Source organism: Mesocricetus auratus, unplaced genomic scaffold (assembly GCF_017639785.1).
Source record: "Mesocricetus auratus isolate SY011 unplaced genomic scaffold, BCM_Maur_2.0 Super-Scaffold_100006, whole genome shotgun sequence".
Lineage (NCBI taxonomy): Eukaryota > Metazoa > Chordata > Mammalia > Rodentia > Cricetidae > Mesocricetus > Mesocricetus auratus.
In genome coordinates this window covers 84,346,675-84,359,114 of record NW_024429190.1, presented here as the reverse complement: position 1 = coordinate 84,359,114, position 12,440 = coordinate 84,346,675, and the positions used below count along the sequence as shown (strand labels likewise).

General features: G+C 42.0%; 1 protein-coding gene across 5 annotated transcripts in view; it reads right to left on the bottom strand.

Annotated features, from left to right (window-relative positions):
• The window catches only part of Atxn7 (ataxin 7), a 141,305-nt gene that overhangs the window by 34,962 nt on the left and 93,903 nt on the right, over positions 1 to 12,440 (bottom strand). For all 5 annotated transcript variants that reach the window (XM_040747614.1, XM_040747616.1, XM_040747617.1 and 2 more), the window contains one exon: positions 8,806 to 8,910. In XM_040747614.1, coding sequence (XP_040603548.1) covers positions 8,806 to 8,910 — 105 coding nt within the window. The remainder of the gene's footprint in view (positions 1 to 8,805; positions 8,911 to 12,440) is intronic.

Genomic DNA, 12,440 nt, shown 5'->3' with positions numbered 1-12,440 from the left:
TAAAAGATGAAAGTATCATTTTAATAAGATCAAATAACATTTTCACCTTAAACTCCAAAAATCCTGTAACTGCCATGGTCTGAATGGTATATACGAACAGTTTTACTTAGGCTAAGACACAGCTATTGTCAAAGTGTGGATTCAAACTGCTAGCGGCCAGTGGACAATGAGGCTTGGGATGAAGACACAGACACCAGTCTGAACACTTCCAATCAATGTATGGTCCAGAGAAAGAGGATTCTGCCTTCTCCTGGCAGCATGCCTCCTCTCACAGGTGGGGACTAAGTCAAATAATGCACACAATGCAGTACAAAATACATAGCAGGCATTCAATAAACCTTATCTTTTATTGGTTACAACCAAGGTGACAACACAGGGCACACAGTATTTGAAGAAACAAAGAATTAGAGTAAAAAAGTTTGTCCTACAGAAATTAGTCAGTCCTTCACAACCGTGGGGTTTCCTAAACAGCACCCCTAAGTCAGCACAGTTGTCACCCATGCTCTGGAGAGCAACAAACAAGCTGTTGGCAGCCATGTGTTCCTATCACTGGTGGAAGGCAGTTCTTCCTCTTACAAGCCTCCACTAACTCCTCCGTCTCAGCAGGCCAGGCGGGTTATAATTGGCCTTAATTGGCACTTAAAGCAGCTTTAACATTCCTTAGCTGCTGCCAAGGAGCACTTGAAAGGGGAAGAAAGTATTTTAGACTTGGAAATAGCAAGCAATTCATTCAGCCGAGGGCCTGAAAGACTGCTGCTATCTTACAATCAGGTTAGCCTCACCAGGAAATGCAGCTATGTGATCATGCCATGCTCATTAGGAGCGCGGGGAAATGAAGTTTATATGAGATAATTCACCTCAGGGGCTAATCCTATATAGTAGCTTTGCTTTGGCTTAGTCTTCTGATCTTTCAGGGGACGGCTTTTCTGAACTAAATCAACCCTTCATGTACATAAGGAAGACACATTATACATTACCCTCGTGGCCTGATTTCCAAAGATGTGTGTGAACCAACATCTGATCTCTAAGCTTTGTTATCAAGTCATAGACAAACATGAACACTATTAAAAGACAATCAATTACACCAAATGCAAAGAGGGTATGAACCCAGAAAAGTGGTGATATATTTTCCTTGGTCTAGCATTAATCCTGCTAATCACTCCATCCTTAAGAGGCTACACATTTTGCAGCAGCGAATCCTGAACTGGGAGGATTAACTTTCTTCTCTAAGGTAAAAGCCATACAGAATGAACATAAATTCTCTATAGATACTGAAAAGATTGTTTTTAATTGTTTGAGTATTTCAAAGACACCCATTTTGAAGTATTTCTTTGCCTTATAAGACTAACTACCACCTGGACCCAGGGCACATTCTGCTGCACTTGTAGTAAGAAGTACATGGGTTGAGAAATTTTCTTCAAACTCAAAATACAATTAAAGGTGTGAGCGTGTAAGAAACGGTGTGAGAAGCTTTAGAAAACTAAGTAGAAACTCAAACAATAAATCCACCATCCTTCTGGTGGGTTAATATTCTGTATGGCTAGTAGAATCAAAACAGCTCTCCATCTCTTCATAAACCATCAAGCAGCAGTTAATGCGCATGCTACTATGAGAAAGGGTTTCGCTCACTCACATACACAGACACACATGTACGTAGCTCTTTTATGAGACAGTGTTTCACTCTATATCTCAGGCAGCCCTTGACTCGTTATGTATCTTATCTTTTCCAGACCTCCAACTTGGAACAGCTCTCCTGTAACTGCCTTCTAGGTGCTGGGATTGTACTGTACATCAACACTCATAACTAAGTATGTATTTTTAATACACCCATCAAAAATACCTCTCCCTCTCCCCCCCCCACCTCTGCCTCCCAAGTGCTGGGATTAAAGGTGTGTGCCACCACCAGGAAAATACCTTCAACGAAAGTTGTTAACAATTTCTAGTATAAAAACTCATCCAGCTACTCAAGCCAAAATCCCATGACATTCCCACATTCCTTCTACTATGTCCACCAGGAACCTTGCTGTCTTCATACTTCCAAAGCAGACAGATTTCTCTCCCACCCCCAGCTCTCTGCTCTAGCTGCCACAGTCCTAATCCAAATAGCTTTTCTCGTCCACCTTTAACCTCGGCCAGTGCAAAACAACACACCAACTAGATTCTCTGCTCCCCACCGTGGCCCCTACGTCCATCAAGTAAGCACAACTATAGCCTGACACTTTCCAGTAGTCCTCTAGTGACAATGTGTGCACACTGTTCAATCAGATGGCTCCTGTGCCTTCCTTATAGGAAGCACCATGTCACCTGACCTGGTCTCCCTTTTCCAACTTCAACCCAGACCCCTTTCCTCAGTACACTGTTCCGCCAAGAGCACTTCCATCCTGGACCTTTGGCATTTGCTGTTTGCACTGCATACAGAAAACCCTCTTCCTGCAGACCTCAAACGAGGGCTCTTTCTCACTGCTGAGCTGGAACACCGACTCCTTACAGAAGCTGTCTTTCCTAGTGCAGTAGCCCTCACGTCACTCATCTTCAATTATTCCCAGCATGAATCACCACTGAAACACTCTTATTCGTCATCTCTCTCTCCCCACTCCTTACCCCAAACAAAACACGGACTGCAGGATAATCTGAGTTACTACTGTTCTGCTAAGAGCACTCAGAAATCCCTGGCATTTAACTGGCCCCAAACAAGTATTTGTTAAAATGTAAATGTCATTGATGACTTAATGCCTTCTGAAACAAATCCTAAAGACACAGATATTAATAAAAGCAGGTATCGATAAGAGGGAAAAACATCAACATTTTATAAACAAGAATTAAACTGTTCCTTCAAATAGAAAGAACATCACTGTGAAGTTCTCTGCTTATCACATAACAAAGGAAAAAAGATAAAATGATGTTATTGGGAACAAGAACACCCTTTTGTCTGATGCTATTGAACCTGTCAGTAAGTTTTCATTAGCATTATTTGGCTTGTGGTAAAGAAAAATGTGAATTTATTTTACAACATGTAATTAAGCTGCAAAGAATATAGGTCGAACCATCCTCTTGGACATGAAGTACGTTCACCTGATGTCACCCATCCCTGCTAAGAAGTATCTGCTCTGTTTGGATCCTTCTGCCTGGCCTCCAACCGATGGGGAAAGACCTGGCACACGTGCTTTCTGTTCTGCAGTTGTAATAGTTTATCTATTAACTGCAGGAAGAAAGGAAGGAAGGAAGGAAGGAAGGAAGGAAGGAAGGAAGGAAGGAAGGAAGGAAGGAAGGAAGGAAGGAAGAAATTCTCTGAGGCACTACAAAATGTTTTCTACAAAAAAGGGGCCTTGCCATGGCTCACTGCCACGGCTCTGGGTTAAGTACACAGTCAGGCAGGCCAGAGGCCACCGAGTCCAACTTCCACCCCCACTTCACATCTTCCAGTTACTAAAGGGTCTGTCTGATTGACAGGGTTCCAATGCTGAAAACTTAAAAAACATCTTTCCATATTCCACTACGTGAAGAATTCATTATATCTTTTTGGGGCTTTTCTTTTAACGCTGTCCATCCATATTACATGCACGAGAAATAGGCAGCTTGGTACATTTTATCTGTGCAAATGAAATTCAATTTAGGACTTTAATCTCTAAACTAGGAACAAAACAGAAAATGGAATAATCTGTGCAAAAAATGCTTTGGAAATTAAAAATAATCAGCAATCTGTGGAAATTAAATGTTTTAAATACATGAAGATCTTAAAAATATTAGCTATTGGCAAAACTTCAAAGTAGAAAAAGGCGCCGGGCGGTGGTGGTGCATGCCTTTAATCCCAGCACTAGGGAGGCAGAGGCAGGCGGATCTCTGTGAGTTCGAGGCCGGGCTGGACCGACAGCCTCCAAAATAATGCAGAGAAACCCTGTCTCGTAAAAAAAAAAAAAAAAGTAGAAAAAGACACAGACTATAACAATTCCTTGTCAAAAAAAATTACCACTTAAGAAACATTTTTCCTTATTCAAAAAAAATCAAAATATTCAAATAAAATAAGACATAAAGACACTCTAATTCAAGTGTCAGAGAAGAGGGGTTGTTGCTCTCTATGAAATACCAAACCCTCTGTCATGTACAGTCTCTGCTCCAGCTACCACAGTCACATGACAGCTGGTCACAAACACCTGTCCAATTTATCAAGTGAAAACCAGCATTAAACCAACCGGGTCTAGCACAACAGATCAGAGTAAGAACCGCTTAACTTCTACAGTAATATTCTCTGAAGTCAACTAATTAGCACAAGAAACCAAGAGTGATTTCTCCTGAATGTAATTTATGCTGGCGCCCACAAAATCCAAAGCAACAAATCATTAAGGGCAAGATTCATCATATACAAGGGAAAGCTGTGAGGTGTTCCTATAAACGCCTATCCATGCAGCCAGGAATTGGCCAGGTTATGGCTTTCATTTGTGAGCAAGTTTTACAGTAAGGCCTGACCAATGGACTCATATTCCACTTGCAGTGACTTAATGCGAGCAACTGATGGATGACAAAGGTATTAGCATGTGAGCCTTTTGCACAGCAACAGAAGAGTCTAGAATTCTGCTTCCAACGTCTGTTTTTTCCAAGGGCTCAACTCTTAAGTCATCAAAGGAAATAAAATCCAATAGCTAAGCTGATGTATCCCAAAACATGGAATATACTTCACCCCTAACATTATTAACATTAATCATAAGTGAAACAAAGTCACGCTCCAAACCTCTTTCAATTCTGTGGCTAAACCATACCGTATGTGGGTAACCCTTGCTATTACCCCTTTACTCCTAGCCAGTCAGGCTCCTTCTGTTTAAAGTATAAGTAAAATTAAGTCAGTAAATAAGTCAAATTTCATCAGCTCCAACCTGATTAATACTGGGAATGAATGACTTAGTCACAAGTCACTATCATGCCCAGGCTCAGAGAGTCAAGCTGACCCCAAAGGTTAATGAGTGGATCAGCCTAACCAATCTAAGGCAAAATGCTCCAAGGGCTGACATTTGATCAGGGTTTAATTAATTATAGAGATTCTAAATATGGTGGTACCTGTCCAGGACGAATTAGTATCTCTCATTTATTTCTGTTATGTAAGATCTCTTCAATGTCTGTATAAAGGTGGTAGTGGTGGAGGTGTAGAAGAGCCAAGACCCTCTTCCTAAACACACGGGTAACCAGCAGAGCACAGGGCAGTGGGGACTAGCCAGAGGGAGGCGTGCAATCCCGTAAGCAGGCTATAAACCCTCCCTAGCTACACTCTCTCTCTCTACCTGTGCAGATTCACAGACAAGTTATGTGTAAGACCATGTTTTATCCAGTAGCAGTGCACAGCCAACACATCACTAACACATTAAGATTGCCACTTCAAAAGAATGGCGCTTTTGGTTTTAGAGAAAGTTACCATGTTATTCCTTGTTCGTGTTTACAATTTCAGTGGCAATTAATGTGACACGGCCAGCCATGATACAAGGACTTGAAAATAGATTTTTACAACAGGGCCTCCTTGCTCTGTACCACTGCTAGAGTCAACAAGTCTGCGTAGGTGTGCGCCAGTGGCAGGTTAGCCCCTGTGAACCTGTATCAGTCCTAGAGTGGACAGTGCCTGTGAGAGCAGGGAGCACCACCCATTCGCAAGCATATCATGAGCAGCCAAGACTCCATGCGGTTAAGTCAGGAGTGGGTTCGGGGAAGCAGTTTACTCAGAAAAGAGCTCCCTTGATTCAGACGCAGAACAGGCTTTTTGAATCCACTGACTCATATATTTAAAATCTGATATGAACCATAAGAAACACCTTATGCTTAAAAATACTGAGTAACTAACTGAAGGTAAACACGAGGAATGCTGGAGTATTTCAAAACATTACAGCACCGTCAAGAAAACATACATCATTATTACTATACAGTTTCAAGAAAGAAAACAGGTTATACCATGAGAGCAGTCAGAATACGGAGCCGGGGACACTACAGTGACACTATAGCCGTCACCATCACTAGTCAGATATTTCCCCCAAAGGCAGTTTGCTAGCAAAAATCACATGGCCACTTCTCTGGGCACCAATGGGCTGCTCATCAGTTTCTTCAACACCCTTATCACCAACCTAAGTGACTTAACTTACGAGCTACACTGTGGTGCCCTTTCCTGTCCTGGCTGTTTTCAAAGAACTACCTGTAGGGTTTTGCGGCAACTGCCTGTTTGTTTTTTATCACAGGTCAATACAAGCCAACACAGGAATTCACAAAAATTACTAATATGTTTTTATCAAAAGCTAAACCCACTCCATTGGCAGGTGTGGGATTTTTTTTTTTAAAGACAAGTTCTGCCTCCCAATGCTGGAATCTACAGGAATGAATCAAAGCACTCAAACACAGCCGAGGAGCAGTAAGTAAGAAGACTCATCACCACTGCAGGGGAGAGGAGGTGGCAGACGGCAGCAATGATCATGCCCGACCGGAGCAGCGAGTGGCTTTCCTACAGCCAGGGAAAAGTCAGATTCTTTCAATGACTTCTTTGACCACAAGGTGGTGTGAAGACAGTCAGCAGAAGCTCTGGTGTGAATTCTGAATTCTGACCATTTTCCAGGCCCACTCCTGATGCTGAGTGACAGCAGCAGCCCACAGCTCCCAGCCAGCCACAGCCTCATGGGAAAGCTGCTCTTGGTGACTGAATCCATCAACTAGATCTGCTAAGTTAGAAGGATTAAAATGCATCTCCAACATGTAGAGTTCTCAACTTGCAGTGGCTTGTCATATGCAGCCCCACTATTAGTTAAGAGCATCTGAACGGCAATAAACAAACGACAATGGCCACTTAGCAAGCTTCTGGTTTTGAAAAAAAATGTTTTCCATAGTTACTAACAATAAAAAATAGAATAGAAAGAGAATGCAAGAGTTTTCCTCCTGGAATTTCATCAAAAAAGGAAGGAGAAAGGGCAGGAGGGAAGAATGGTTTCCAAAACTACTTTTCCTTTCACAATTCCAGCACACAAAGAAGTGACAGGGCGGCACCGAGGGTGGCTCCTTGGCCCCGGGGACCCCGGGGACCCCTCCCATCCAGGCGAACAGCTCGGCATCCTCCTCGGGGCTTCACTGTGATGCCTGCCCCGTGCTCATCTGTCTGGTACCCTTCCTAACTCCACCAGCACTCTCTTCTGCTGCTGACTCAGGCCTCCAGGACACTTCCTCTGCCAGGACCTCTCCTCTCCTACTCTGTAATATTTCCCTTGCCACTAGAGGGACCTCAGCCTCATGCTCAGGATCTTTGTTGTCACAGCACTGGGGACTGACAGAGGTAGGCACAGGAAGATTAGAAGTAAATCTGTGTATAACTTTAGCATTAAAAGAATGGCTTCAAAACTACATCTATGCTGCTTCCTGCTCTAGGTGACAGCTCCCCATTCTGATCCTGCATCCCTAGACAGGGAACTGGGTAGTGTGAGGCCATCACTCGGTAAAGCAGTCCTAGAAGATGACAAAGAGTACCCTTTTAAGCCTAAAAACGTTCTACAGGAAGCAGCATGTTTACAGTTTCTCTCGTGCTTTTTTCTAACCCAGTCTACCCATCAGTTCCCGGAAGCATCACTAAGTCATCTTCTGGCTCTGAGTATCTGTAACAAGTCTCCATTAACACAAAACAAAGGCCTGTGAGTTACTTCCAGCCTACTTTTGTACAGGGCTCATCCACAAATGCGTACAACAGTTCTGGCCAATGAGAACAGTCTAGCACATTCCAGACAGCCTGGATGTTCTTAGCTCAGAGCTTACTCATGTCACTCTGAAACCGGCCTGGACCCACCAAACATGGTCATTCAGTAATAAGCTGTGCAGCTGTCCGTGGGAGCCTTGTCTAGTCTCATCTAAACACTTCCAGTTTCAGGGGTTAAAGGCCATTACAAACTACCTTCTGCACTTTCCAGAACAGGTTTATATAGCACGCTTAAAAACAGAAACCTACACACAGAGAACAAATGACTTTACTTTTCAAATCCTCATTTGAAGGCTATTTTCTCTAAGAAGGCTCTCAGTTTCTCACTGCACTGGTGGCCAATGTGTTCCTCCTTTTTCTTAAGGCCTCGGACTGTTTTAACTCTAGACATAGACCTTCTTGTGTCTGGAGCTGGACCTTTGTCCTCTCTAACCCCCCCCCCCGGCTCTGCTAAGCACTGCTGGTGGCTTTACACATGCTTTCCACAGTCCCAGCAGGAGCACTGGCTGAGGTGGCCACTTTTCCCTGTCCAGCAAAAAGCAAAGTAAGGCTGGGTCACTTGCTCAAGGCAAAGAAAGAACCTGTTGTTCTCACGGGTTTAAATTTAAGTCCAATCTAGTCCAGGCTTCAAAGGCTGAATCCAGTCTTCTGTGAGGTGGCACACACCTTTAATCACAGCACTTGAGAGGCAGAGGCAGGCAGATTTCTCCTAGTTCAAGGCCAGCCTGCTCTATAAAGCAAGTTCCAGGACAGCCAGGGCTACATCTGTCTCAAAAAGCCAAAAATCAAATCAAACAGAAACATCTACTAAATTCACAACCAAGGACTCAAGAAAGAAAGAAACCTATAACAATATTGATGTAAAGTTTAAAGAGATACTCTCTCCTCAGATTTCAGGAAAAGCCAGAAAATGCAGACGAGAAAATAAAAATAAAAAATTCAGGAAACCCAAACACCAGCTTTTAGCTCTTTCTATGAATTGGAATGCCTACTTCCTCTAAGTGACTGTGAGGATAACCTCCCTGCACTATCACAGACCAGCCTTCAGTAATGCATGCAGCTTTACCTTTCCCTCCTGATGGTTTTCATGATCCAGCACTTACCATAATGAGATTGAAATGCCTGCGGTTTGACAACTTGGTTGCAGTCGTTACACACCACCAAGTAGAAATCATCATGAGCCGGACAGAGACCAAATATTGGCATATCTGCAACAAAGAGACAGTCATCACTCGCTTATCTGTTAGGACTTACAGTAAAAAGCCCAGAGACCTCTCAGGAGCCTATACCACTGAGAAAGAAATCAAACCAGGCTGAGGTCTTTACAAAGGGCTGAAATACAATGAATGCATCAAGTTATTACAAGGTGTGGTAGAGCTATTAAAATGTACTCAATGAATACATTAACACAATAAAATGATTAAAGGTGAACTCTACCATGATTGAGAACAATCTGAAAGAATATGAAATGTGCTTAGTAATTTACAAAGTTGTAGCAATGCTTTTATTTGCTTAAATATGGATTCTATTCCAGTCAGCTGGTCCCAAGTCCTTTAAACCAGATAGGAAAGGTGCAGAGACACCACCAGAGAGTAATACTATCTGTTTTACCACCATGACATACAAAGAAAATGGTTTTCTAACTGTTTTGGGGCCCAATCACCTCTTACATCCTGATTCCACCATACTGACTTGGGTACAAACACAGAAGCTCAGACAGTAATTGTAGTCTGATTTTCAGAATAGGGCAGGAGATCAGTTCTATTTTGTTTTTGAATAGTGAAAACCAAACTATGGGCATATACATGAAAATGCAAAGTAATTTCATTTCTTGTAAATATGGCTAAATATAAAAATGTCCAACCATTCCATATTGTTAGGAACCGGCCCAAAGTTTAGACCCAGAATCTAAATTTTTAAAACTCTAAGATAATCAATTTTGAGTAAGTATTTCAATAGATAGCACATTTTTGTTGTTGTTGTTTGTTTTTCGAGACAGGGTTTCTCTGTATTGTTTTGGAGGCTGTCCTGGAACTCACTCTGTAGACCAGGCTGGCCTCAAATTCACAGAGATCCGCCTGCCTCTGCCTCCCCAGTGCTGGGATTAAAGGTGTGTGCCACCAACACATTTTAACTTGACAAATATTTTATCAGATCAAACTAAGTGGGGCACAAAAGAAAGGAATCTGAGGATGTACCTCAATAGTGGAATGCTTGCCTAGCAAGACCCTGGGTTCAATCCCTAGTCCCCCAAAAATAAGTAACTAGCAAAAAAGTAAGACAGGCTAGTTGGCCTTTAGTATTCTAATATTTACAAATGGCTATTGCTAGCATTTTCTTTAAAGTATCTTTTATACTGATTGCATATAAACAGCCATGAATCTGAAATGGGGTACAGGCACATTACTGAGTAGTTTCTCTGTCCTGTGTTCTCACTTTATCAAGACAGCTACTTATACAGGTCCCACGATGATACTACTCCACCAAAGAAACTGAGTTAGGGAGTGGGGAAGAACTTTGTCTAAAGCCCATAGCAGGGATTCAATACTAATGCATACAATGGTTTGAACTGGGTCTATTAAGACCAGAGAATGACTTTTTTTTTTTTTTTTTTTTTTTTTGAGACAGAGTTTCTCTGTATTGCTTTGGAGGCTGTCCTGGAACTAGATCTTGTAGACCGGGCTGGCCTCGAACTCACAGAGATCCGCCTGCCTCTGTCTCCTAATTACTGGGATTAAAGGCGTGTGCCACCAACGCCCAGCCAGAGAATGACTTCTAAATATTCCATCTAGAGTCTAATATCAACAAGCTGGAATGTCAGAGCTGAACACCATTGATTACACAAATTGAGAAGACAGTGTAAGAAACTTGCAGAACACTGTTATTTCTATGAGTAAGCTTAATTAAATGAAAAGTAAGAACTAAACAAGGCACTCAAGGTACTATTTTCTTTAAAAGCATTCCTTCTTTAGGCTAAACACAGTACATATGGGAACAGGAGTAAAGTGATATTCCATGGGGTGATGCACATATGCTATTTTTTTTTCTTTTTGGTTTTTCAAGACAGGGTTTCTCTGTGTAACAGTCCTGGCTGTCCTGGAACCAGCTTTGTAGACCAGTCTAGCCTCAAACTCAGAGATCCACTTGCCCCTGCCTCATGAATGCTGGGATTAAATAAATGTGTGTGCCATCACATCCAGCTATAATATGCTATTTTTCTAAGGCTACTGTCTAACATAGAAGTTGCATTATATCCCTGTGCTAAGTATCCTAACATGGATACTAATAAGGAAAATTCAGATTACTGGAGTGGCATAGATTTTATGTTTAGATTTGCAAAATATAAAATATCTTTAAGACACCAAATTAATACCCAAGACAGTTAATCTTATTTAAAAAACAGAAGTTAAATATCATTTAAGAATGGTTCTAACTTCCTTTTAGTGTGTGATGAACTGCTCTATCATTTCTTACTATACTCAATTACAGACAGTGCTATGTGATATACATGTTTTATGTAGGCTGGCAGCAAATGCTGAATCCCAGCATTTCAGAGGCTAAAGCAGGTGGATGAGTCTGAGGCCAGCTTGGAATATAATAGCTATAAAGTACAATGCTGTCTCAAAAACCAAAACCTATACATCTGGATACTTCTGGAGGCTAAATTCTCTACCCCTTTAAAACCAAGGAAATTGAGAAACTAGGGCAAGCTATCGTCCAGTGGTAAAGTGCCTGGATAAACTGCATGATGCTCTGAGAAAAATACCCAGTGACAGAAAAAAGAAAGGAAGGAAGGAAGAAAAGAAAGAAGGGAGGACGGAAGGAAGGAAAAGAGGGAGGGAGGGAGGGAGGGAGGGAAAGAGGGAGGAAGAAGGAAAGAAGTAAGGAAAAGCGGAAGCAAAGAAGGAAGGGAGGGAGGGAAGGAAGGGGGAAAGAAGGAGAAAATGTACAGATCTTTGTAAGTAACAGTGACTGACATTGCCAAAGTGACCTTAATGGAAAATGCAGCGTCTTCTTTTTAACCTGGTTTCCATCACCCTTCTATAACTAGCAACATGGAGAGTGGTTATTCTTTAAGTAATCCATATTTCTGTTAAAATTTCAATTTCCTCAAAAATGTAAGATCACTTGAGGCTTAAAATGACAATATGGGAACCACAACCACAGTTGTCTTTTACTGACTCTATTTGCTGGGTCCGGTGCCAAGCACTTTTCATATAGCTTGTCACATTTGTTTTTTTCTTATGACATTTATTAACTGTACATGTTACGATTCACTCTCCTGCTTCCGTACATTCATGTCATCCACGGCTCTACTCACCCTTGCTTCCCACTGCCCTGTCCCATTTACATCTAAAAACAATCCTCGAATGGACACTCACTTTACTGCAGAGAATGGACTTGTCTACTATCACCCGGGAAGGAAGCAGCACAAGCAGGACCAGGTCTTAGCACCTGTGACGCCACACCCTGCTGGGCAGCATGTGCGTTTGTGCACATGTACAACGCACGCCACAGAGGAAGAACATGTGGATCACCTAGTCTCCGGACCTCAGTAGTGCATGCTACCCTGGGAAACCCAGTTCCTGTTTCTAACTTCTGAAACAACTTAAGTTTTACTTTTGTAAATGATTTGCTTTCAGACAGTCATATCTGGATATAAGAGAGAACATAAGACAATTTAAATAAAATGTCTTTGGGGCAGATTCTATAACCATTTTCTGTACTAGGACATTCA